This window comes from Falco peregrinus, chromosome 2 (genome assembly GCF_023634155.1).
Source record: "Falco peregrinus isolate bFalPer1 chromosome 2, bFalPer1.pri, whole genome shotgun sequence".
NCBI classification, from domain to species: Eukaryota; Metazoa; Chordata; class Aves; order Falconiformes; family Falconidae; genus Falco; species Falco peregrinus.
The window spans coordinates 68,654,307-68,681,465 of NC_073722.1; the positions used below are offsets into that span (position 1 = coordinate 68,654,307).

The 27,159-nt window shown below is 37.0% G+C and overlaps 1 protein-coding gene across 2 annotated transcripts in view; it reads left to right on the forward strand.

The window, feature by feature from the left end:
* PAPSS1 (3'-phosphoadenosine 5'-phosphosulfate synthase 1) overlaps window positions 1–26,946 on the forward strand; it is a 48,047-nt gene extending 21,101 nt beyond the window's left edge. For both annotated transcript variants that reach the window (XM_055795466.1, XM_055795467.1), the window contains exons 6-12: window positions 2,534–2,647; window positions 4,568–4,679; window positions 7,896–8,101; window positions 10,790–10,925; window positions 12,336–12,604; window positions 16,365–16,594; window positions 26,220–26,946. In XM_055795466.1, the coding sequence (XP_055651441.1) occupies window positions 2,534–2,647; window positions 4,568–4,679; window positions 7,896–8,101; window positions 10,790–10,925; window positions 12,336–12,604; window positions 16,365–16,594; window positions 26,220–26,358 (1,206 nt within the window). In that variant the 3' untranslated portion in view covers window positions 26,359–26,946. The remainder of the gene's footprint in view (window positions 1–2,533; window positions 2,648–4,567; window positions 4,680–7,895; window positions 8,102–10,789; window positions 10,926–12,335; window positions 12,605–16,364; window positions 16,595–26,219) is intronic.
* The last annotated feature ends 213 nt before the right edge of the window (window positions 26,947–27,159 follow it).

Sequence of the window (27,159 nt, forward strand, 5' to 3'; positions counted from 1 at the left end):
TTGCATCAGTGGAGGAGTGTTTCTATGGCTCCAGTGAATTTACAAAGCGATAGAACACAACTGGTGGGCAGAGAAGAGGCAGCCCTCAGTCCAGAAAATAATGTCTCCTTCTGTTAAGATCGTGGTGGCCACTACATGTTTCAGTTTTCCCTATACTTAAAAGTACTGACAAACTGCCTTGCAAGCTGTAGGTATCAAGACTTAAGTGATTATTATAGTCAAGCAAATACCTCTGTTTTTTCCATATATAAATAATACAGTGGCCTTACACCTCAATATGATCTTACAAGGCTAGTTATTCAGTAATGTAAATTGGATGTCACTTGTGAATGCCCGTCTATGGGAAACCTGCCTGAAGGCCCTCTCTTTACAGACTGTTGAGGATGTTAGATATCAGCAAAGAACCTACTATCACAGTCTGAGGAGGAACAGTCCCATGAAGTATCTGGTTTATTTTTTTATTATTTTGTCATTATTTCTATGAATGCATCGATAAATAAGAAATATAGTGGAATATGGTGTAAATTATCCTTTGGTAGAATGAACCTTTAAGTAAACTTAATACCTTGAAGTGGTCACTAGATGGCTTGCTTGCCTAGCATTTTCGTAAAATTCATGTGGTTTAAAGACCTATGGATTCCTCTTACTGCCTTTTTTTTTTTTTTACATCTAAGATACTGATGGTTTTTTATAATCTAAGATGCTGTTTTAAATACCATTTTTATGCCTGCAAGGGAGTCTAGGTTTACTAATCCTACAAATTCTCTAAATACCTGACTCAGTGTTGCAAGAACTGTCAAGATATTTACATCCTTATAGTGAAGTAGATTGTTGGCAGAAAATACATTGTGAAACCTTTGTTTTCTCCATTGTTTAGACCGTTAGTGGGGCACTAAAAACAGGATAATATCTGAAGACACCCTTTCAATAGGCACATCTATTTTAGGATTTTGATGGTTTGTAAAATCAGGACATTTTAGCATGTTAATGAATTAGGGTCCAGAGGGGAATCTTCTATGGAGCAGCTTAATGTGTATTCAAGTCATATTTGGCTTGTAAGGTCTGCTGTTCTTTACAGCAGGCAATGCCTTTATTTGATTCTGGGCTTATTGCTGTGGCAGGAGTCTGCTGCAGCTCTCCTGGGCTGTAATGCTGCTGTGCAGTCGGAGAAAAGAGAAGGCAGGTTTTGCCTAACTTGCTGTCTAATAAAATTAGCTTCCCAAATGATGTCTGATATGTAATGGACTGAGCTTTTCCATATAAAGGATAATTTCTAAGTGCTAGTTTAATTTGATTTTCTTTTATTTGTCTTTGGAGATATGAATTATGTAACAGCCAGTGAGTCTGACTCACTAGGTATTTTTACTCCCGCAGTCATTTTATCTCCCACTTCCTTTCATCATCTCACTTCCTTTGTTTTACTTTCCACAGAGGTAGTGCCTAATGTCTGATAAATCTTGGATAAATGCTTTAAAATGCTTAGGCAAACTTTATGTTTCATACAGGCATACCTATTTATTCTGGGCTGCATATACTGGAAAAATAAAGATAATTTCTTTATTCTTGTTATCTCTGTATATAATTTGCTGTATGGGTGAGCATTTTTCTCAAAAAGTAAAGCATTACTTTACAAAAGTTTCCAGAACTCTGAGAAATGTGTTTTAAAAAGACTGTCAGCTGCTTTTCACTGATATTTTGCTACTGAATATCACTTGAATATTTGACTGGGTTTTGACATTTTGCACCATCCTTTCTCAGAGGATACTCGAAGTTTTATCTAAGTTTTATGGCCTTCTTTCATTTCCCCATTTTTTAAAGCAAATGTTTTTATCCTTATATTCATATCTTACAAGAAGTTTAAGGTCTTGAGCATCGTGGTGTGAGGATGTCTTGCATGGAGGAAGTTGAATTTTTTTCAAATAAAACTGGTTATAAAACTAGATTTCAGTTCATTGCATATATGCGCACAGATAGCTTCACATTTAAATGTTCTAGCTGTTCATATATAGATTAGGACACTGATGTTATGTCATTAATTGTAAGTAATACATTTAATTTGTATTTCTGCATTAATCACTTTGAGAAAGAGATATTTTTTTTTATCTCCATGTTACCACTTCTAACATATGTTGTATAGCGAATGACTTAAATTTATAAATGCTCAGTCTCTAAAACTTTTTTTACTACTTTAGCAAGTATAAAAGCATAGTGTCTTCCTTTCTGCTGTAGATAATGTAGGCATTAATAAGTCATAAACCCTGTACATAATTCAATAGTTAAATATTTACTAGGTAAATATTATGTGGGGTATTTAAGGTTTTTGAAAAAATCTCGTCAGGATGTTTCGCTTCAGTTACTCAAGCCAGCAGCTTGGCTAGCAACGTATCATAATCTTGGAACAGTGCTGGCTTTTAAATTAGTAAAAAATGTTTAATGAATAAACTTTTGCTACACAGTAGTGTAACACTAGAATTTTATTTCCTGACTAAGTGTTCAGTGTCCAAGAAGCTTTCTGTTTATTCCTTTTATACAGGACATTGTACCAGTGGATGCCTCTTATGAGGTGAAAGAGCTTTATGTGCCAGAAAACAAGCTACAGTTGGCCAAAACTGATGCTGAGTCTCTGTTAACCTTGGAAATAAATAAGGTATTGTGTGTTCACTTATCTCACTGAAATTGAAAGACAGTCTAATCTGTTGCTCAGTGTAAGTAGAGATAGTCGAAATACCTGTACTGGTTACAGAATGTATCACAATATACTTTTACCCTTTGTTCTTGAGAGAAAGCACAGCATCTGTGTGTTCTTTGATCACTTATTAGAGATAAACGAATCTCTGTAACTTCATAAATAACGGCTGGTATAGTGTTACTTAGCTTATCCCGAGCCTGAAGATTAAATTTACAGTGACTTCCTCCCACGCATGCCCCCTCTCCAGTCCATGGACTAAACCGTGGCTGGCATGTCCTGTGTGATTAACTATTTCTTGAAGAATTACTAACTTTTTTTTTACTTACACAAACCATTTTACTTTAAATTGCAGTGACCTAGAAATATGAAGACAGTTACTGCTTCTTGATTGTCCGTGTTGGTAACCTTCAGCTGAACGATAGTAACCTTGTATAGCAGCCTCAAGCAGCTGCAAATTTAAGTCTACAAAGAGATTATCAGAAGTACTTTATTTTTTTTTTCTGGTTAGAACGTATTCATGCTACTTTTCTGGCTTCCAGCAGAGAAAATGTGGAAAAATATGGATCAACTTGATCAACTCTGTTCTTATTTTGGTTAAATACACAATTTTCCAGCTCAGATGAATTAGACAAAGCTGCTTCTGGCTGTGTTTCTGTTCTGCTTTATCTTCGTTTTCTGAAGAACTAGGCTTAAACACTGATAAAATGCATGAGTGTTTTCAATGGCTTTTTGACAGTATTACTAAACTTAAAGCTCAGGATTTGATCTAGGAGCTAAGCTCAGAATTGGGCATCTGCAGTGAGTAACTTGACTTTGAAGGATTGAGAGAACATACCAAGCACTGAATTAAATAGTTCTAAAATTTGCCTAGCCTTCTACTACTAGCAAATTTTAGTACTTCCTTTCACCGCATCATACTAGATTCCTTTCACATGTGTCTTTAAAACTTTTTATTACTTTGAGGAATAAATATTTAAGGTCACCATTATTAAATTTCTGTAGTGTCCTGTTCTAAATTGCTCCCTATCTAGAAAAACAAATCCTTTCCCCTCCCACCCCCAACCAGTGTGTTGTTAAATATCAAGCAAGTATGTAATGTAAACTTGGGAAGAAAATGTGTGTTGTACTTGCTTCAGCATAAATTATACAGTGTAATAAAATTAGTCATGCTCTTTGCAAAAGAGACTTGCACAAGCAAAGCCTGTCCTTGTCATACTTGACCAAGTAGAAATAGTAGAGGCCACACACTAAGTCATAATGTGACTGTTTAAGTGCTAAGGAAGGAAATTCCCTGTAAGCTGATACCTCTTAAACTAAAATAAGTACTAGTCCCAAGAGAATTTTACTTCTGGATTGTCTCACTAGTTTATGCAATAAAAAATTTCTTTCTAATCTGTTTTAAGATTAGACCTCTTAATATTCACCCCCATAATTCTGTTATTTGTGTGGTAATTGTATGCATTGTTTTCATTGTTTTTTCTCTTTTTTTTTTAAATATCGTGGTTATCTTCCTTTGTTAAAAAAATAAATGCAGGTGGGACTCTCTGTTAAGTTGAACTTTATCAAACACTTACAAATAAAATCTGTGGTTTGTTTCTTTTTTTTTTTTGTTTGGTTTGTTTTTTAACACAAGGAAACTTGATCTAGTGTAAGGACTGGAAAATAGCCAAAAATATCAACATTGAGGAAGAAGTTGTTCTTTTTTTCTTACTTGTAGAAACTTTGAATTCTTTGTGTTTAAAAACTGTGATACTGAGAAAACTTTCATTTACACTGTTCTGTATTTTATAGGTAAATCATGATTTATTATCGTTAATACCTGATGCCAATCATGAAGCAACAACTTCTATCTGTTCTGTTTCTCCATTTCTTTACAAGGTGGATATGCAATGGGTGCAAGTGCTAGCAGAAGGCTGGGCAACACCCCTGAATGGCTTTATGAGAGAGAGAGAATACCTACAGTGCCTTCACTTTGACTGTCTCCTTGATGGTAAGGTGAAACTTCCATTTGTAAACCTGAGCAAGCTAATCCTACTTCTAGAATATTGTTGACGCTTTGCTTCTTGGTTCTGTGGTAACACGTTACCAGGCTTGCGCACAACCTGGGGTAGGAGAGTAGGGTGTTATAGTAAGCAATTTTAAGCTTGATGGTTTTATTCTTTTTGTATCTATCATCATGTTTAAAGTTTGAATGTCTTGTCTTTTTTTGCCTTACAAATTTTATTTTTCAAATGTTTTCATTTTGGAAAACATTTAAACATAAAATCCATATTTCTAATTTGTTACAAGAAATTGTTAGAATTCAGAATTGCAATTTAATTGCTGTTTAACTCTGTGCCAAAAGATCTGTTCTGTGATAGTAATGAAGGAAAGCACAACAAACTGACTTGAGTGCTGGAGCTATTGCAAATATGAAATTAGAATTTGACAAGGTGGCTTCAGTATGGACAATTGTCACATGCAATCAAATTACTATGACTTAGTGATTATTGTAGAATCATTTAGGTGGAAAAAACCTTTAAGATCATCAAGTCCAACTGTTAACCAAGGACTGCCAAGTCCATCACTAAACCAAGTCCCTAAACACCACATCTATGCATTTTTTTAAGCACCTCCGGGGATGGTGATTCTACCACCTCCCTGGGCAGCTTGTTCCAATGCTTGACCACCATTTCAGTGAAGAATCATGTGGTGATTTAAGTGAATATATTTTATTTTGTATTACCAGTTGGCTAAGAACAAACATTAGTTAAGGTACTTAACAAGTGGTAACATCCTTAAGTTTTTGAATTTGATTGTGATCTGCTGTCATTTTTCATTTATTCCTTTTTGAAGGCTCTGTTTTACTCCAGTCTTTGAGAGTTTTTGCTCTCTCTATATCAAAGAGGGATAGTAAAATTTCCTGTCTCCCCACTTCCTTCTGCATTATTCTTCTCTTACTGGACACCAAATAGCAGGAAAAAAAAAAGTTACTTGTCTGGATCATAGAATTGAAAGACATCAGTTGTCCCTGTTACTCTTGTTACTCTTTTTTTTTTAAAGTTCCCTTTTCTATAAGCATCTCGGATACTATCGTAGGCAATATAATGCCATTCTGTTATTTTGGAGTATCTAAAGTTAGCCGTATTGTTATGGACTGCTAGTTTTATTTTAGTTCCATTTGCCTTCTGTGTGTCCATCCAGGTGAAGTGTACTCTGCAGATGACGTGCTATACATTCAACTGCTAAAATAGCTTGTAGCTCCTTATTCTGCCCTGTAGTCTTCTGTAAATTGGAACTTTTATGAGGCTTTTAAGACCTTGTATAGCCGAGTGTTTCAGATATGGCAATGTTACAAGTTTTTAAACCTCTCTTGCAGTTGTTTTTTGGACCTCATGTATGCTGCAAAAAATACGAGCAATGAAAATTAACAAATAACTTATTGATGGAAACAATTTTCAGTCCTATGCCTGAACAGAACAATCATGTTCTTCTAGATGCTACCATATTTCCTCTTCTTAGTTATCTACTGTAATATGCACATATGAGAACCTATTTAGCAAAGTGTGATTGCTTTAAAGCTGCTTTTACTACTTGAAGCAGTGGCAACTGTTAAGTCAGAACCACATCCTGAAAGGTTCTTCCCTGCTTGGTACGTTAGTTCTGGTGTATCATAGCAGCAGTAATTTTCCAGGGTTCTGATTTTGAAGAGAAGTAAGTATTGTTTAATACCTGCAATGCATTTCATCCTCTGGACTCTAAATGTGATGTTCATACTGACTGACTTCTACGTTATGGAGATCGGTTCAGGTGTGTTGATAATTCTCTCTTCAAAGCTGAAGTAATCTGAAATAGTCTCAAGCTGACACTGTGCTCATCCGTGACTTAACGAACTCACTCCTACCTTGTCTGTTTCTCATTTGTACAGTGGCTGAAGATAATGGCAAAGATATTATATATTTATTATTGGTCACTGACAAAATTGTAACAATTAATGGCTTTGAAATATGCTCCCAGTTTGGAATTATTTACCTATTTGCAAAGCAAAAGGATTCTTTTTGAATTATCAGGCTAGGGGTGGCAAATCATCTTCTCTGTGACTGTTGCCAAGCTCAATTTTATGATCTAGTTGCTTTGAAAATAACTGAGTGCTAAGACTGAACTTAGGAGGAGGTGTAGAGCATGCTTTGCATTTTGAAGGGTACCTATTTTTCTCTTAAACTTTTCATCCAGCTTCATAATTTTGAACTTGCTACCACTCTTAAGGTAAAATTGAGAAACGGTTGTAAAAACCGTATTACTCAAATAACAGGGAAATCAGCGTTATTTAGAGTCTTGGCCCCATTACAGCCAATAGCAAAACCCCCATAAACTTCAAGGGGCCCATGACTTTTCTCCTGGAGACCATCCAAAAGTTTTGCACTCTTTCGGCAAGTGTTTGCTCATTAGAATTCAAGCCTTTGTATGAGACTTACGGTATTTACTCCACTGGGTTTCTCAAATCTCACTGTTGTAGTCAAGAAAAATAAGACTTCTAGCATGTAGCAGTGAAGTAAATACTTAAACATGAGGACCACGCATAACATTAAGATTCAGATACATTGGTTTAGTTTTAGAAGTAGCTGGTAAGTTTTCAGCTGAACAAACTATGCAAAATGTCTGCCTGACTCAACAGTTTTTGCTGGAATATAGCTTTAAGTGAAGCGCAAAAGTTACCTTTTCAAATTGTTGAATTATATATGCTGACTGCTTGGGTACATCTGGCTGCTTCTATCGCATTGAGCTTTTCTTATGGACAAAGTATGGCTGCCAAGAATACTATTTTTTTACTCATTATCCACTACAGTACCAATCTTGCCTGTATTTTAGATGATGTCAGTTGTGGTTTTTTTCTTACTATGTAACATCTTGAACAAGATATTAATTTGAGATCCCTAAAAAGTAGTATCCTCACAGTCTAAATGCCTTGTGTGGGGTTATAAGTGCTTGCAATTTTAAGTACTGTCATTGCTCTTAAATCTCAGTGCTTGCACATTTTATAGGACATGTATCTTATGCAAGAGTTCATTCTAAAAGTTACTTTTAACTCCTGGTAAAGTAAGTGCTTGAACTACCTGTTGTGTGATATACTTACAGTCTGGACTGTAACTTGTTAGGTAGGTAGATTTTCATATCATCATTGATGACCATTACTAAAGATAAAGACTTTTTTTAATTAATTTTGCAGGGGGAGTTATTAATCTGTCAGTGCCTATAGTACTAACAGCCACTCAAGAAGACAAAGAAAGACTGGATGGATGTACAGCAATTGCACTGGTGTATGAAGGTCGCCGTGTGGCCATTCTCCGTAATCCTGAATTCTATGAGCACAGGAAGGAGGAACGCTGTGCTAGGCAATGGGGAACAACATGCAAAGAACACCCCTATATCAAGGTGTGTGTTTAAAAGTTGAAAACTTATTCCTATGAGCTGTATTGTTTGTGGAGCTGCAAATTAGGTGAAGCAGATGTCTGTGGCTGGCGTGAATTTCCATAGCAAAACTACTCGAGAACTAATTAAAATATTTGAGCAGAAACAAAGGTGATTTTTTTTGTTCTATGCAGCTGTTGAATAGTCTGCATTTAATGTGGAAATCTAATGTCAGTATGTACACATGAAATGAATTTAGAATGTACTGTAGAATCTGTGCTACAGAAGAGGGAATTTTGCCCTCTAGTGTGCCTAGGAAACACATCTCTGTAGCCAGATGGATCATCAAAGCTCCTTAATCAGCAGGTATATGTATTGTGAAGGCAAGAAAACTTCTATTCTGTCTGTATGTGGAACACCTGAGAACTGCCAGTTTTAGATGCTTTTGAAATAGGTGCTGTTCCTGGAGAGTTCATCACTTAACTCTCTGGGGAGTTATTTCCCATCCACTGTGTTCAGTATGTTTTATTATCTTGATCTTATGTGTATGTCATAGTGAAATATTTTAGTTGTAACATGCTCGTTGCAATGCTGTATTGAGTTTTGCAAGCTGATGTAAATGTTGCATCTTGGCTTTGCAGAGCCAAAATATGATTCTTTCTCCATTTGTCTCTATAGTGTCTTTTTGTTTACAAATATGACTTAAAATCAGGTAAAAAGAAATCAAACAAACCTTGAATTATGAGCTTGCTTTTAAAAAGGGAAAGTCTTTGATCTGTTCAAAAAGTATCTCTGACTAATAGTTATACATATGTGAAAACTATGGATTTTTTTACATCTTTATTTTATTAATGTGTAATCAATTTTTTTATTAATGTGTAATGACATCCTTCTACTGACTGAAGTTGTATTCAGGAGTATAACTGAAAAAGAGTGTCTGCTTGATATGAGTAAGATTATTTTGGAAGATTTTCTAAGCCCTTGATGTGGTCTGTGCTGATGAACGTAAGATTACCCCGTTACTGAAAACTTAACACAAATTTAAGAAATTATAAAGAAATCTCATGCAGACAAGATTTGAATAACTTGTTATAATGCATTAGCAATTACAGAATGACATGGCTCAAACTAGTATAGAAGATGAGGATGTTATTATGTCTGTACTGGGATGTGTAGTAGTATCATGACAGCATATGAATGTGTGCATAGTAGTTTCCTAGAATAGTGTAAGTTAGAAAAGACCTTTAAGACAGAGTCTAACCATTAACCTAGCACTGCCAAGTCCACCACTAAACCAGGTCCTGAAGTGCCACATCCGTGTGTCTTTTAAGTATCTCCAGAGACGGTGACTCAACACTTCCTTGGGCAACCTGGTTCAATGCTTGGCAACCCTTTTGGTGAAGAAATTTTTCCTAAAATCCAATTTAAACCTACCCTGGTGAAATTGGAGGCTGTTTCTTCTTGTTCTGTTGCTTGTTACTTGGAAGAAGAGACCGACACATACCTTGCTACAGCCTCCTTTCAGGTTGTAGGGAGTGACAAGGTTCCCCCTGATCCTCCTTTTCTCCAGGCTAAACAACCAAGTTCCCTCAGATGCTCCTTTTAAGACTTGTGCTCTGGACACTTCACCAGCTTTTTTGCCCTTCTTTGGACGTATATCCAGCACCTCAGTGTTTTTCTTGTAGTGAAAAAACTGAGCACAGTATATTTGAGGTACAGTCTGCCTCACCAGTGCCAAATACAGGGAGATGATCACTTCCCTAGCATGATAGCACGTGAATCCGGTGGCCCTTCTAAATTAATCACTAATCTCAGAATACCTGAAAGTTACTGTAATGTAGAGTTTTCTTATCTTCCTATCTTTATCACACCTTCCCCTCACCTTGGTGAGATGTGAAAGTTTAGCATTTTCTTTGGGAAGGGGGTGGTGACTAGCATAATCTAATTCCAGCAAGTCCTCTAACTCAAAGCAAAAATAAATTGAAAAATCCACACTTAACTTCAGCATCTTGGCTTTTGGGTTTAATATATGATGTCTTACATTATATTAACATTTGTTGTCATCTTTAAGCTACATAAGGCTAAAAGATTATTATAATCAAGTTAACAACTATAAATTATTACATCAGAAGAACATATGTTGCCTTGGTAAAGTGCTATTGTAAAACAAATCCTAAAGCGATCCTACCCCAAAGATTCTGATTTTATTCATAAATTAAAGTGGTTAAGTAGTTAATCAAAACTGTTTTGTTTGTTGCTTTATTGCTGACCAGAATCTTGTAAACTGCAGGGCCATACTGGAACTGCATTTGCTTTGACCAACAACTATAAAGTGTGCAGTTTATATATAGGATTTTATAGGATTTCCAGGCACTAGCTCTTTTTGTCATGTAATAATGTTGGTTAAGAATGCTGGCTACTTGCATTTCTATATATTAAAAAAATTTTTTATTTTGAAAAAAAGGCATATGCCTACTGAAGACTTGTGCATCTCTCCAGCACCATGGTATAACATGTCAGGACTGTGTTCCAGTGATGATTTTTTTTTTTTTTTTTTTTTTTTTTTAAAACATTGACGCTTGACGTGAGACTGTCAAATAAAATTAACCTGGAACTCTTCCCTTTGTAAAGATGTGTCCCTAGTGCAGTACCCTAGATGCTCAGGAGAACCTGAAAACCAATCCTAACAAGGATTTTCCTTTCTTTTCTTAGATGGTTATGGAGCAAGGGAACTGGTTTGTAGGTGGAGATCTACAGGTCCTTGATCGTATTTATTGGAATGATGGACTTGATCAATACCGTCTCACTCCAGCTGAACTAAGGCAGAAATTCAAGGAAATGAATGCTGGTGAATGAATTTTTCTTGTTCTGCTTCTTCTGCAAAGATTTATCCAAATGCCTGCCGTCTTGGTACCCCAGGGGCTAACTAGCATTGTTTCAAGGATGAAGATTTTGAATGGTCTCTTAAATGTCATTCTTTGCCTTTTACTGGTATTAATTTTTATGATCTCAGGCATTGCCTAAATACACAAGAGAAGCTGGTAATGCCTGAGATTCTGAATTTTGTCTTTCCATGCATGCTAGACATGGCACTAATGCAAGAAAAGATAATGTGAAAATGTGGTAGAATATGATTTAAAAATTGTCAGGTATGGCTGAGTGCTGAGCTTTCATGCTCTATTTTTAAGTCTGTTCCATGCTGCTTCTGGGGAGCAAAGCTTATGACAGTAATGCAAGTAGACTGGTGCAAGTGGAATGTATCACAGTTAAAAATTATGAGTTAACTGCTGGCTTTATATTGCAGAAGAAACTTTTCTCACTAATTCAGTTGTGTTAGGCAGTTAAATAAGAGGCTGAGTAAAGTCATAAAGCAGAGAACAACCATACAGCTTTCATTGTGGCAGTGACTGGCAGGTAGCTGCTAAGCACTTCTGAGTGTGAGGGGAGAGATTAACATCAAGAATGCAAACTGAGGTTGGTCCTGAGCTCCTGTAATTTTTCAGTGTGGTCAGTATTTCCAGGATTTGCAGATTTGAGATACCAGGTTGTTTTGTTTTGTTTTGTTTTGTTTTTTTTTTTTGCTAGCCCCTAAATAAGCATATCTGATACCTGAAAAAAACCCTGTTCTCTAGATTTCATTGGTTCCTTACTAGGAAACCTCTCAGTTAGGGTGATTTGCTGTCTTCATCTCAGTTTGCAGAAGAGAGAAATCCTGTTTGTGTCAGGGTTTTTCATCGAAAGGTTTGTAATAGCAGTTAGCCTTCCTTTGTTCTTACTGTGTATAAATTCTACTAAGCTGTTTAGGTGAAGGAAACTAATTAAGGCACATTAAATACCCTTTTATTTGTTTTGTTGCAAACATGTCCGTTTGTTCTCCTGATGATACATTGAGCCTTTAAGACAGGCAGCACAGTTGGATTTCCTCTTAGAATTTAACTTTGTATTATATGCTCATGCCAAGTGAAAAATCCAAAGAGAAGATTATAGCTATTGGAGAAACTTCTCAAAAGTTAAGGAGGCTGATTTGTGGGTATTTTTGTTTCGTTTTTTTTTTTTTTGTATGGTTGCTTTATTATTAGCTTTGTTTATTGAACATAGTGATTTTATAATAATTCATAACCCTTAATCACATATTACTACTGATATTATACTTGATTAATAGAGTTCAGAGGAAAGATAATGTTTTTCTATGGTTGTACAACTCCTGATAAAATAACTTTCTTTTCTAACTTTTTTTTCCCTGTTTTTTTCTCTATAGATGCTGTCTTTGCATTCCAGTTACGCAACCCCGTGCACAATGGGCATGCTCTTTTAATGCAGGATACTCATAAGCAGCTTTTGGAGCGTGGCTACCGTCGCCCAGTTTTACTCTTGCATCCACTTGGAGGCTGGACAAAGGAGGATGATGTTCCTCTCATGTGGCGCATGAAGCAACATGCTGCAGTACTGGAGGAGGGAATCTTGAATCCAGAAACGACAGTGGTGGCTATATTCCCTTCCCCCATGATGTATGCTGGACCAACTGAGGTAAATATACCAAGAATTTAAAACAAAACCCCTTTTGATTGTGCACTACAGTGTTTTGTGCTATGCCTGCGGTATGTTTGTTGTGTTTTTTTTAATGGAGAGAGGAGCCTAATTTTCCTTGGGAAACCAGACTGTGAAGACACTCTCGGTCATCAACCAAAACCTTCTGTATATATTACAATACTTTGGTGGAAATGGTGGGAGACAACGTTGGTTTTATGTGCTCTTTTCTTTACAGTTACAAGGGTATGATAATGAATTAATCCTTCCTCCTTTTTTACAGTCTCTTTCAGAAGGAATTATAAGATCTATTAACATACCAAATAGTTGTCCTGAATGTTAAGATACTTAAGTTGTATGATTATTAAGCAAGAAATTTGTATGTTGGAGGACTATACACAAAGTAGAGAAAGAAAAAAAAAAAGCTTGCTTTACTTTTTGGCAAACTTAATTCAGAGATAATTGTTTCAAGGTTTTTGTATGAAATAATTCTTTGGCAACACTTTATTTAGAAGCCAGGTCTTGGGCTGGAATCCCTAGAGGTTTGTGGGAAGCAGCAGAGAGAATAAATGCTCTCGTTTTGAGGGCAATTCTTTTAAGGGGTATTGGTTCTCCATCTCTCCTTACTTCCCGCTGCCCTGCCCCCCAGTCACAGGAAGTTCAAATTCTGACCAGGCTCAAGAGGTTAACTCTGTGGTAGCTTTTGATAGATGGAAATCTCACCAGTGGAATCAAATGAGACAGGTGTTGCTTATTTTCTGCTGGCCAGTTGACTGATTGAACAGAGCTTGCACTGCCTTTCAGTCCAGAGAAAAAACTGTAGTCTGCATCTAGTTGAGGCATGTGAGTGAGTTACTGTGGGGAATCTTGTACTGTTGCTACAGACCTTTTGTGAGAATTAACAGAAAACTTAAGTTCATGAACACAAGACTGATCAGGAGGAACAAAATCCACATCCTTATCCTGAACAGAATAAAAGTTTTCTCCTAACCTATATAGCATTTCCAGTGACCTCAGAGTACAGCCTGACAATAATATTTGTAGCAAAGTAATAAGAGACTCTTTCTGTAATATTTTTCCAGAGGTCATTTAAAAGACATAGGTACCAGATTTGTTTCTGTAGCACAAGTGCTTTACAGAACAAGCAACTGTTAGCATGGTTATCTGAAGGATGGATGTGGCCTTCCAGTCTGTAAAGATTTTAATGGACGTGTTTCATAAGCATCAATTTAGCATTTTTATATTTTTAACGTTCCTGATAATTACCATGGAAGAAAAGAAACAGTTCTATAGGGGAAAATTCTGTATCAAAAATGCAATGAATTCACCTGCTTAGGGGAAAGTAAATATGTTCTGAAGTAGTATAGATGTATAGGAATATGGGACAATAGCTGCTAGTTTTATGTCTCAAACATGTGGTTAACATTGTTCTAAATTGCCTTAGTCAAATAGCTTCACTTAATCAAAATGGTGTTCTTACTTGCTGTTACCCACGTGACAACATGAAACTTAGATTTCTTAACTATGCTAGAATAGTTTCAGAAACCGTGCTGCTTGCTGCTGTAGTATGCTGGGATTTCATGTGTATGGCCAACTCTGTGCTTGTAACGTAAATACTAAAATTATTAGTCTAGCTATCAGCATCCAGATGCTTCCATAGCACCCTGTATGCTTGAATAGTGGTGGAATCCATCATGTGTAACATCTGGCTGTGGTCAGAATGAAAACTGGTACCAATGGTACACTCATGACTGGTTCCTAATTTCATTATCTGACTATTGATTTACAGAATTCTGTCCATATTGACTGCAAAACTTCCTCTTTGAATCATTTCTGTAATGATTAGGTGTAGAACTAAGGTAGGGCTAGCAGTTACCACTTTGAGAAATTACTTTTGAGCTTCTTGCCTAAAGCTTGTTAACGTAAACAGCATGCACAGTGACTAAAATATGAAATACTGATTTTGTTTTATGTAAAGTAGGCAGATGCAATTTTTTTTTTTGTAATGGAAAGAAAATTTATCTGTCATGTTGCCAGTTTACCACAAGGTAGTGGCAGAAACTTTTGTCCTGTGATTTGTGGTTTTTTTGCCCTCCTGCCACCCCTTCTTTTTTTTTCCTCTTTAGTGCTTGACAGGTGTTTTGACAGGTGTTTGTTACTGTTCAACTTGCGAAGCTATTTTATCTTGTTTAGTTACTGGGTAGGCCTTTAATTTTGTGTGAAGGTAAGGCTACAAGAAACTACTGTTAACCTACTTGCTTTTTTTTTTTTCTTAAACTCTTCTCTGAATATCCTTTGGCAGATACTAAACTATATAGATGGTATGACAGTTCTTTTAGAGGAATACTTCCTAGTATGAGAACATACTGATATTTCCTGAAGTGATGTGTCTTTGTTACCTAAAATAAAGTAATATTTATTTTACTTTTCTGGACGATACAGTTGAATTTGCTATTGAAAATATTACATATAAAAATGAATTAAAATTCACTAACATTTGGATAGTGTAATAAGTCTAAAATCTGTTGTAAGTGTAACATCAAACAATCTGCGATTAAATACTGCAAACAGTCTTTGGGAGAAAAAAATCCTCTCACCATAAAGGAGGTGCATTTCTAAATAATTTGAAAGCATTTCTTTGGCTGTAGGGAACACGTGATTGAATAATCTGTGTGCAGAATTTCCTTTGAAGTATAATATTTTTTTTTTTTACTTTCAGTTATAACTGAGCTATAAGGGAAAAAAGTAAAAATCAACTTGTTAGTTATGAAACCACTCATTGTGAAATATGCTGCAAAGTAGTGTGGGAAAGCCGTTTGTCAGTATGTACAGTACTTGAAATATTAAGTGGAAGGGAGTTGGTGCATCCAAGCAAAAATTCAGTAAAGCTAAAGTTTCTGTTTTTGACTTTGGTTCCGCCCCAGTTCATATAGATGTGTTAGAAAGGAAATTATTTCAAAATGATCAGGGAAAGTGAATATATCAACATAACTTTACCAAAGCTAGAATTGCTTGATCAGTTTTTGTCTTGGAAGCTCATGGTATGAATAGGCAGCATTAGCGCTGCGAAAGCATTATGTGCAGTATGTGCCTGGTGTATGTGTCCTTTGGGTCATAATATTGATGCAGACTAAGTGTTGAAGTCCTGCCTTGGACAACATCCTTGCCACATGCACCAGGTGAAAATGCTGAGCATGGGTAACTTTTTTGATGTGTAAATAAGTTGATTAGATCACTTGTGACCACTGTGTTTAAGTAGTCTATCTTGTCTGTCTTCCAATGAGATGTTTGGCAGCTATCTATTTGTCAGGGTGTCTTTTTTTTTTTTTTTTTTTATTAGAGAAATTACTGTGATTAAGTAGAGCAATACATTGCTAGAGCCCACTAAGCTTCCCAAAGCAGTTGCTTCTGTGTTAATCTTTTTATGTAACAGGAAAGGGATGGAAGGTGACAACATCAGGAAGAACTGAGCTAAGGAAGTGATGAGCTCCATCTTTCTTGCTCCGATTGTGCTGTTCCAAACGCTGTACAAAAGTAGCTTTTAAAGTATCCTAACATGCACATGAAACAGGGTAATAGTATGTCTCAGCAGCAAGCTTGGTGGTGATTCACGTAATAGATTCTTTGTGTTGTTGTACCACCACAGTAGAAGTCACATCTGATTAGGGAAAAAGTGGTAATTATACAATGCAGGCACACTTTAAGGGTCATGCTTTGACAGTTTTCTTCTGTTAACAGTTTTTCCTGGTTTCTGTTCTAGGTTCAGTGGCACTGTAGATCACGGATGGTCGCAGGAGCTAACTTCTACATTGTAGGGCGAGATCCAGCAGGGATGCCGCACCCTGACACTGGGAAAGATTTGTATGAACCAACCCATGGCGCCAAAGTGTTGACAATGGCTCCAGGCCTCCGAGCACTGGAAATCGTACCCTTCAGAGTTGCAGCTTATAATAAGAAAAAGAAGTGTATGGATTATTATGACTCTGATCAGTAAGTTGTATTTTCGTTTTAAGACTTCTTGAGCAATAGCTGCCTTTTACCCCCTGCCCACATAAAAAAAAGTTTTTAATTAAATTCATATTGAGCAAAGATGGCAGTGTTTAGATGTGGTTTTAGATCATGAATGCAACTTGACTTCAGCATGATTTGAATGTAGTTTCACAGCACAGCTAACCTGATCCAACTTTAGTTGCCACTGGAAGCTCCCCTTTTCCTCACAGGTACTGGAGTTTCTCTAATTCTGGAATATGTTGGCACAGACTGCCAAATCCACAGAGAAATATTACTATTTATTATAATGGTAAGATTAGCTCTCTAGTCTAGTGGTTTACCTTTCTAAATATGCTTCTCACGTGCCAGGTTTGCATCAGCTATGATGGAAGGAGAAACAATGAGAGAGTTCAGAGGGAGAAGATAGTGGGCAAGAGGGTGACAAATAAGTGTTTGCTCTGTCTAACAGTAGTGCAAAATGGTGCTCTAAATTCATTGAATGTCACAGTGTTTTCAGCTGTTTGGGTTTTTTGGTGTCTTGTTTTTGTTTTTTTCATCCAGTTCCAGGACAGGTAATTTCACCTTCTGCATGTTCCAATATTTTCTTTCACTCGTGGAACAGCAGAGTCCAAAACTCACCGTATGTGTTGCTATGGTGGCATTGAGTGGGACTGGGAAGATGTCAATTTAGTTTAAACATCTTCATTCAGATTATTGAACTGTACTTTTGGTTTTCATCAAACTGCAGTTGAAGTTACTATTGAAATACAACCTGAATACTGAAATACAAAGTCAAGCAAGATTTTTTTTTTTAATTTTTCTATTTATTGTAACTATTTCCTATTACTTCTAACTGAAGAAGTATGTCTGTACAACACAGTTCATCTTTCAAAGCATGAAATCAGCATGGGATGGACTGATATGTAAAAATGAACCTGTCTCTTACCTCTTGTAACCACAGCGTAAGCAGCTGAAGAACACTTGAGTATAAGTCTTCAAAGATGTCACTGTGGCTTCTGACAATCAACCAACTGACAATCAACCAACAAGTTTTATTCAGCAGCTTGTGTGTTTCTTACCATGAATTATATTAGTAGATAGTATGCTGGCTTAACCTTGATTGTAAGTTACATAACTGCTTCATTATTTCAGCAGTAAATTACAAGCACCTGAATTAGTCTGCTTTTATTTTTTAAGGCTGTGAAGTGTTAGTCTCTTACATGACTAAATATAACTTTATGGCATGTTCTTCTGTTGTTTGGAAATCATAAGCAGCATGGTAAAGGCAAATCTGTTGAAACCTGACAAGAATTAAAATAGTTTCACTGTATATTACTCTGTGATGTCCATATGTGTTTAGAAATTTGATGATTTGCTACATTGCAGATGTTTTAAAATTGAAGCTAATCAGGGAGTCTTATTTAGCAGTTGTAGTTTGCCAATGTTGTTCTTTCTTCCTCTTCCCTCCCATATAGGCAGCATTCCAGCATAATGTTCTCCTTAGTACTGTGAAGCTTCTCTTTGGATGGCATTGCAGCAGGGTTTTTTTGTTTGTTTGTTTTTTCTTTTTCTTTCAAGTGATGCTGTAGACAGTAGCATCAGATCAGACCTATGCCCTGATACATATGGTATTTTCATTAGGAGGAATTAAATCAGAGGGAAGGATATTTCTACTGTATCTGACATGAAAGCCTTTACCTAAACTTACTACCTCTTAGCTAGCTGTTGAACACTTCACTACCTTTGTGCCTTTCATTGAGATGCATCTAGAAGTCCTGATTGCTCTGCACAGTAATTATTGTGATGCAAATATTGATAATTTTATGCAAATATCTATAGATTATAACATAAGGTTCAAAAGGTTGTTATAGTAAATACTATGGATATTTGTCCTGTTTAAGTAATTCAGCAAGTTTTAGACAAATACATAAAGATTAAAGTGAAATAGTTATACTGGTATGTCACTTCTTAATAATTTGGAATGGAAGGGGAATGGCAATGTGAGAGGCCAGAATTCCCATTACATGGAACATAAAATCTTTGTAGAATAATACTGATTCTGTTATCATTGATACTGTACTCTTAGGAGGATAGATTTGATTTAAATCAAGGAGAGTTAAACTATACCTCTGTCATTAGCCAGAGCAAATGATTAAAAAAAATCTCTGTGGTAACAAGTTTTGCCTTTTGTCACAGACTGCATAGGCACACTCTTATCCTCTCATCACGCCTGTGGGGACCCTTTGGTTTGAAGCATTTCTTTCTTGGTTCTGTCACTGTTTTGGAAAAAGGACTATGCAGCTATTAACATGCAGTTTTGCCCTGCTGCTGTCAGAATGTAAGAACCATTTGTCTCGTCCTTCCCTAGGTGTCGTTTGCAAGCTACAGAGTGTGCTGGAGTATGGCAGCAGCCCCCTAGATGGCAATGTGGACACATGCAGGCTCCCTGAAGAGAGAGCCATTATTGCTCCTGCTTGCCATAGACAGAACATTGTGGTAGGCTCCAGACAGAGCTTGGATGGATGCAGCTGGCTGCATTTCAAGATAGTCTATGTAATGCTGAAAATGTGGCAGACTCCTGGACCATGCAGTGTTTGACTCTGTAAGGAGGATGGCAGGGAACACAGGATTGTTTGGAAACAGAAAGGATTCAGTACTGGTAGAAGACCCTTGGGTGCGAAATAGTGATGTTCGTGGAAATCATTCCTCAGTTCACCACTTAACCTGGTGAAAAACAGCATGAAAATGTAGGGAGGAGGGTTGCATGCATAGAAGCATTGCTCTGACTTGTTTTGGAAATGGATAACTTGATTTCTATTGTACCTTTCTTAGTTCTTTGAGGCTTAGAGACTTGACAAAAAAACTAGGCAATTCAAGAATTTCCATCACTAGTGGATGCGTGGAAGGTTATGGCAAGCAGGTTTCCCTTGGACTGAGCTGTAGCTGAGCTGTGTGTCTCAGCTGCTGGAATCAGTTATTCTTTCCCAGAGTGGTCATGTCTTCTAGTCTTTCAGGCCTCCTATACTCCTTTACCTGGGAGAGCTACCTGTAAGAAGCCATAATGGACACCATCTGCTATCCTGGGTGTCTCTGTAATTTGGCAGAGTTGAACCACGCCTGGTTTAGCAGCAAAGACATGCCAAGTTTCTAGCACCCGGACTCTTTGCTGATGTTAGTGAATTATCTTTCCAGTTTTGAAGGCAATCCCAAGCCATGGGGATGGTGAGGGATGAATCTTTGGCTAGTGGTGAGAGGTTACCAAAAGCTTGATTCAACTGCCAGAAGGATGTCTGCCAAGTTGGGGCTGCAACATTAGCAGTGGCAGAGAGTTGCTTTCCTCATGACATCTCTAAACATTTATGCTCAGCTTTTATGAGAAAATTCTAACACTTGCTGATAACATTCATAGTATGCCTTTGGGGTTAGGTTTTCACATGCTGGGTTGGTGCTGGTCAGCTATGTACCATAAGATACTGGGCAGCTGTGTGATACCTTACTGTGGCTGAGCTGCTCGTGGCCTTGTGGCAAGCCTAGGAAGCATCAAAAAGCCTGCCACTGGCTCTGCTTCCAAATCAGTAACAAAGACCCTTACTTCTCAGGTGTGCTGGCCGTGATTCTAAGAGGTCATTTTCTTACGGCCTTCGGTTCCCAAAGGTGCAAGTGCTGATTTTTGTGGAGCTGATACGGAAGTTAAGTTTTGTTTCTTGCTTCCATCAGTGTCCTCCAGAATGTGTGCTGCCCTTAGAGTTTCAATAGATCTGGTGCATCTGCTTGGGAACAGCCTGGAGAACGTGACTGTTAACTTCGAGTGTCAAGGCCTCATGCTGCTGGTTAATGATGTTGAGCTGCTGTGGTGCTGTGTTGGAGCTGAAGTCGCCTGTCAGCACTGTATCTACATGTACCCCTGTTTATAAGGAAAGGCAAAGGTATCCTGGTTGCATTCAGGAAAAACCATGGAGCGTTGTGTGCAAGGAAAGGGGATAAAAAAAGACTGATGTAAAAGCCTTTATTCTAGCTGCACAGCAGTTGTAGTTGCAGAGTGGTGCACAAAGTTTAACTGGTATAAACTGGTTTACTAAAGTTACCCTTTAAAGTAGTAAGACCTGTGAACAGCCAATATCTTGGAACTATATTTGTATTTTACCTCATGAAGCCAGCACAATTTTTAATTTGTTTCTTGGACCTCTTAGAACTAGGTTTAGCACCTCGTGGAACTGCATTCTTAAAACATACCTTTGAAAAAGATGTCTCTAAAACTGAGATTTAGGAAGGGGATTTGAGGAATGCATTTGAAGCAATGTATTAGCAGGACAGGTAGAAATAGTTTCAGTTTATTTTCCCTTTGGTAAAAATGAGGATAATAAAGGGATTTTTTTTAAAAAATATTATTTTATTGTTGAAGTCAGATAGCAAGCCTTATCTAAGTATCTATGGGAAGCTTGAGCATTCCACTTGCACAGAATTCTGAGGAAATAATACAAATAAAAAATAGCATGAATATTGGTATAGTCCTTTGCTTATTATAGTTTTTATCCTTTCAGATTTCATAGACATTTGAATCAGTAGTTGAATATGTCCAAACATGTTTTGGAAAAATGTATAGGAATTATTCTAGTTGTAACAGAGAAATTCTGAATGAATGTCTGACCTATGAACCACTATTAGACAGAAGTGTAAAGAAAAAAAAACCAAAGAAACAAGCAACCAACAAAACCCACCACCATTCCCCCAAAAATCCCTACCCACTGCTGAAATCCTTTCAGAAAAACAGTTAGTGTGTTTCTTCAGCCAAAAAGGCCTCTCAGTTACCACAGACAAGTGTAATTTGGGATTGGTGGCTTAATAATAGTAGTTGTTTGGGTGAGCAGAGATTCCCAATTCTTTACAGAAGATCAGTCCTATAAAATGCAGCCACAGACTGCTGCTGAGAAAAAACTCAATTAAGAAAGGAAATTAGTTTGGCAATTAAAAAAGCCACAGCAGTGTCTGGAAAAATGGTTGTGTGTGGGTTTTTTTGTGTTTTTTTTTTTTTTTTTTGTCCTGAAAGAAAACTGATGAGATCATTTTGGCTAAAAGAAACCCATAAGTAAGGTTACTAGAGCAAACTGTTAATGCTTTTTGTAAAATGTGAATGAAATATGTGTGAAAAGGAGAGATTTTAACTTTAGTTTATTCCCAGAACCTTTCATGTGTTTGGCATGACTGCTTTAAATACTACAAGTCATACGGGACAGCTGTTCCGACTAAGTATGTACTGTTCCCAAATTTGTTTGGTGTGATACCTGATGTTTAAAGTGATATTAAGAGGCTAAGATGAACATACTTGACTGTCCTCCTTAATTTAGCTAAGGGAAATAACGTTAGTACCTAATGTAGGATACCCTGAAACACTAAAGCAGCTCAGAAGACTCAAACACTGCTGCCAGTCAGAAAGGAATTTCATTCACAGCAGGTAAAGGATTTGCTATGCATATGTTGATATTAATCTCATTATTATGTTCTACTTTCACAGAGAGTTTGTTCACGGCCAGTTAGGTTTTGAACCTAGCTGATAATAGCTGGTTCATTCAGCATCATGGGGCATTCCCAAGGCATAACACAGACTGACATGGCAAAGACTTGACACTGTATGGGGCAGTGTTCTGTTCCTGTAGAAGATATGGTGTAAGTCATGACTTAATGCTGCAGATTTAAATACAGTGAAAATCCTTCTGAAAAGGGTTGTAAAGTTAGGTTTCACCTCATGACAGATCCTGTCCAGGAAGTTTGAAGTTGGAGAAGGAAAATTGTTATGGGACTAAACCCCAAATAAGGAGACTGGGAATAGTCTTAGGAATTAATTGGATCTAAAATTTACCAGCTGAGTAGAACGTGGCAGTTGTTTCAAAGCCAGATGAGGGCAAATAAGTCATGTTATTGTTGTATTTCCATACATTTGTTTCCAAATAACCTGTATCTTGACGAATGGGCAAAACTATGAATGAATGGTCTGTACTTTTATTCTGTTTCCTGTATTTAAGAGTAATTTCTTGGTACCTCTAGAGCACTAGGCATTACTCTCCACAGAGAATGGGAATTTCAAGAATGTCGTTTGCACAGTGCCAGATACCCTAACAGAAGGTGGGGGTTCCTGAGATTGTGATTGATCTTCATTGCTCCCAAGTGAAAAAATCAGTTACATAACATATTTTATACTTAGATTAAACCTGTAGGGAATACTTGTTGAAGCGGAAAAAATATTCTTCTCAGTCATTGTTTTAAGGTACTGTATTGACACCTCAGAGATACAGCAGAAGTTCCGTGTAGCACTGTGGGCATCTTCATGCAGTCATTTCCTGCTTGCAAACTGGTGGTAACTTCTTTGTTTTGTCACAAGAGCTGTAAGGTCTTTGAAATCTTAGCCTCACACACTGCTCTTAGTGTCTGAGTTCATAACAAAGTGTAAAGAGCTGTCATTGCTGCTGGGGTTACTTGTGGTATTATAGTAAAAAACAACTACTGAATGCACGAAAATAAGGGAAATCAATTTAACAAATTAAAACATCAGTCTTTGTAAGTGACGTGTTTGAAAAGATTGCTTTTCTCCTTTTGCGAGACATATGAGAGCACATCAAAGCTACATATTTTCTGTTGGCCTACCCCTGCCCAAGTAAGGAGATTTCATAGCATGTGTGTGTAAGGCTTTTTCCACACTGCAAGTGTAGTAGGGTTCTAGGTTGCTATGCCATGGAGCACATACCAGTCTCAATGTAATATGTCTCAAGACTGGTTTTCTGTTGACAAGTTTTGTTGTGGCTTTATTTATGCCTTTTTTCCTCTTTCTTTTGGAGAATGCTTTTGATTGCATTGGCACCAAATATTATGTCAATACTAGTCAAAATCAATTGGTAGTAAAAGGTCAAATCCATGTTCCAGGCATTTGCTAACATATGATGTGGCTCAAAGAAAGCTAATTCTAGCACCCACTGAATAAAAATTTCAAAAACATTTAAGTTCCATGCGCAGAAAAGGCTTGGGTTAAGTTTTATTCATAGTCATTCCAAATCTCACTTGAGAATGAAATTTGAATGGCTTTGGCATTTATATTTCACGGCCGCTTTAATGGTCAGATATTTCCCCCCTGTCATGTTCTGCTCAAATGCATTTTGTGTAGAGTAGCTTCTAATATCCTCAAAGTTCACTATGAACAAAATTACCTGACTCTTCTTTCTGGTTCCTTTTTCAACAAAATCAAATTATTCATACTGATACGTTTTGCTTTCATAATGCTGGTGATTCACATCACAACACAGTGCCAGTACTATTAAAGCATTTCTGGTTAGTGGAGATCTCAGTTTCTGATATTCAAGAGATTTGATCTTTACTATCAGTAAAGACAACAAGTATTGAGTGGTTATTCAAATACTCTGTTTTAGGTATGGAAGTGGAGGTTAAACTGGAAACAATAAAATTGAAAATGCAGTAATTTTAAACAAGGCAGGAATTACTGTGTTGTTTCAACATACAGTATATGTTGCCAAAGCTCCATTTGAGTCACTTCAGTGTTTACTAGTTAAGGTGTTTTTGTTTGGTGGTTTTTTTTTTAACTAAAACCCCATTCAAAACAGTAATTTTGGATAAGGAGAGGTTATCATTAATACTTTTGTACTTGTTAATAGTATTTCTGAAACATTTCTAGAAATGTTATGAGATGCTGAATGTAGTATGTTTCTTAAATAAACCTTGTCCATGTTTTCTTTCCTCTTAGGGTTTCTATAGATCTCCTTAGCTTCTTTTAATGTTTCTCTCCTTGATATCTCTACTTCCTAGAGGTGCCTTTTATGCAACCAGCGATGAGAAGAAGCTAAAGGAATTGGGGGTCTTACTGAAGCAAACTTATATGGCATATATAAATGTGTTGTCTTAGTACTTTATTTCACTTGTAGGGCATGGAAATTGAGTGTTTTTCTGAAAACTTAACAGGCAAAGTGGGGATAAAGCAGCTAAAATTTTTTAATGCATGAACTTTGGTATTGCTACCACACCATAGAGAGAACCACACATGGAGCAACTTTATAGTACTTACTTTACTATTCTCTTCCTGATCATCTGAACACTTAGTATTTTTTCACTAGAATTAACCAGGCTTATCACCTCCCCACATATGTTTTATAGAAATAGTTTTTGCAAAGAACACAGGTTGCCTTCAAGCAGTGTTAGTGAACAGTAGGCGTGTCTCTGCCAAGAAAGAAAATTTTCAGGCATTATAAATAGCAGTGACATAACTTTTTCTCCCATGGGCCTACATCAACTTTAAGTTTTCATTTTTGCATAACTTATATTTTGCAGAATTGAAGCACAGTAGGGTTTTTTTGCCTTGTGACACTTCAGGAACCCACAGTCCAAAATTGAGAGCAGTAAGAAAAAAGCATGTATGGCAGTGCTGTTGTGTAAATGTATGCGATCCAAATCAAAAAATTATGGGGCTAGTGGTTTTGTGAAAGGGAACCATGGAGTGCTTTCTGCATCTTGCTAACTTCCATACCCTACTGAGCATAGTTCAGCACTTAGAGCCAAGTTCTGCCCTCTGATGTGCACACTTGGCTCTTGTTTCTATCTGAGGCATGTGCATCTGAGACCAATACTTGGCTATTATTTCAAACAGACAAGTGAAGAATGAGTAATGCATACATGTTGCAAATTGAACAAATGGCATGAGTAAAATTGCGTATTTAATTTAAGAATAAATTATTTTTCCTTTGGAGCATTTGATATGCCTCTGGTGTTCTGGTCTTGTTTTTCCTGTTTCAGTCCTGTGAGGAGTAAGTGTTTAACTCGTAGAGCTTCTGCTGCTTATGACCACATAACTGAGAAGTTAATATTCATTTAGATTGTCATGTTAACAACGATAAACAATCCTGATCTGGGTTCATTTGTGTATTTGTCCAACTGAATTCTGTTTTTCAGGAAGAAACATTTTTAGGGGAAGGTAATTTTATTATTCTGTAGGTTTTTTGTTTATTTTGAACTGTATGTGCCACATTACTGATATGAATATATTTGTATATGCATGCTCAGTGGCTTGCAGTGGTCCAGCTGTGGAGCTTGCCTCTAGACTCTGAGGCTTTTACTTTCTCTGTTCTGCAAAGTGTCCTTCCCTAAGGTTTCATGCAGTGTTGGTTTTTTGCATTCCGTAGTGGCACTGAAGTGACCTTCTTCAACCAGCACATAGGGTTGGTCCACTGCCATGGCAGGGCAAGGTGCAAAATGGGATGCCTGGCAGAGAGCTGAGACAGGAGGTGGAGGAGACTGTTGTCTCTCAACAGCAGTTACCTGTTTCCTAATAGAGAGAAAGCCAGGCTAGATGGACTCATTTCAGTCCACAGATCAGTTTGACCATGCCCATGCTGCTAAACCTCTGGAGTTACCTAGTGGAATATTGTAGAGGGCGTAGAGATTTACTGGCATTGCTGGCCAATGTCTGGAAATGACAGTTGCTATACAGCATTATACTCCCAAGAAGAAATTTATAAATTATCAAGAAAGCAGAAGGAATATGAGCAACTTTTCTTGCTTTTAAAATGTATTATTTTTCCCTCCTCTCCCTTGCTCCTCTCCCCTCTTTCCCCCACTCCTACTTTCTCAGCCATGAAGACTTTGAATTTATATCGGGGACCCGCATGCGCAAGCTGGCTCGAGAAGGACAAAACCCGCCAGAAGGCTTCATGGCTCCTAAGGCTTGGACTGTGCTGACAGAATACTACAAATCCTTGGAGAAGGCTTAGGCCTCTTATTAACTGCAGATCAACCTTTGACGCCTGATTTATTTACGAGAAGGGGACCACACAGTCACCATTCATGTTGCTTTGTTGTGGTGTCTGTCAGGAAGTTCCTCTCTGAAAACAGACTCTTTCTCCTTAACTTAGCATCATTCTTTGCCTGGTCTTATGGGTTCTATTATGTCCTGGCACCTAACTAGCTGCTGGTTTTAATGTCTTCTCTTTTATTACAGTTAATATTCTTGCAGTAGGATTTTTAACTCTTGTCTTTTTTTATATTTTACTGCCTCTGTCCTATAAGTTCTGCAGCTGTTAAATAGATGCAGCATTTTTCACATGTTATTTAAAGTGCTGAGTAGTGTCTGGTTTTAGTAGTTTGTAGGAGAAAAAGTAATGATTAGACCCTTAACTATGGATAGATTATCTATAAATCAAAAAAGTAAATACGTTCTAAAAAATCTGTAAAAGTGTCCTCATCTTTATCTCATAATCATCTCCAGAAGCACTTAACATTAATTTCTCACTATATGTAATGAAAAAGCAGATTTTTTTTAAAATGTTGCATAATTAAACTTTTTTTGCTTTCTTTGTTTAGTTTTGGAGTTCATTGAGTTGTCTGGTGATTTTATTCTGCTTTGGACCTGTAGAGATGGCCAAGTAATGAATAAAAGAAAATATCTGTTTTTCACTTTTAATTGATAATTAATTAATCTAGGTAATTGGGTTTATATGTGCTTGTTGCCATAGGTGTCAGTAGGGAATGCTGTATTTTATTTGATAAAAGTTGCCAGATTTTGATTCCAAATA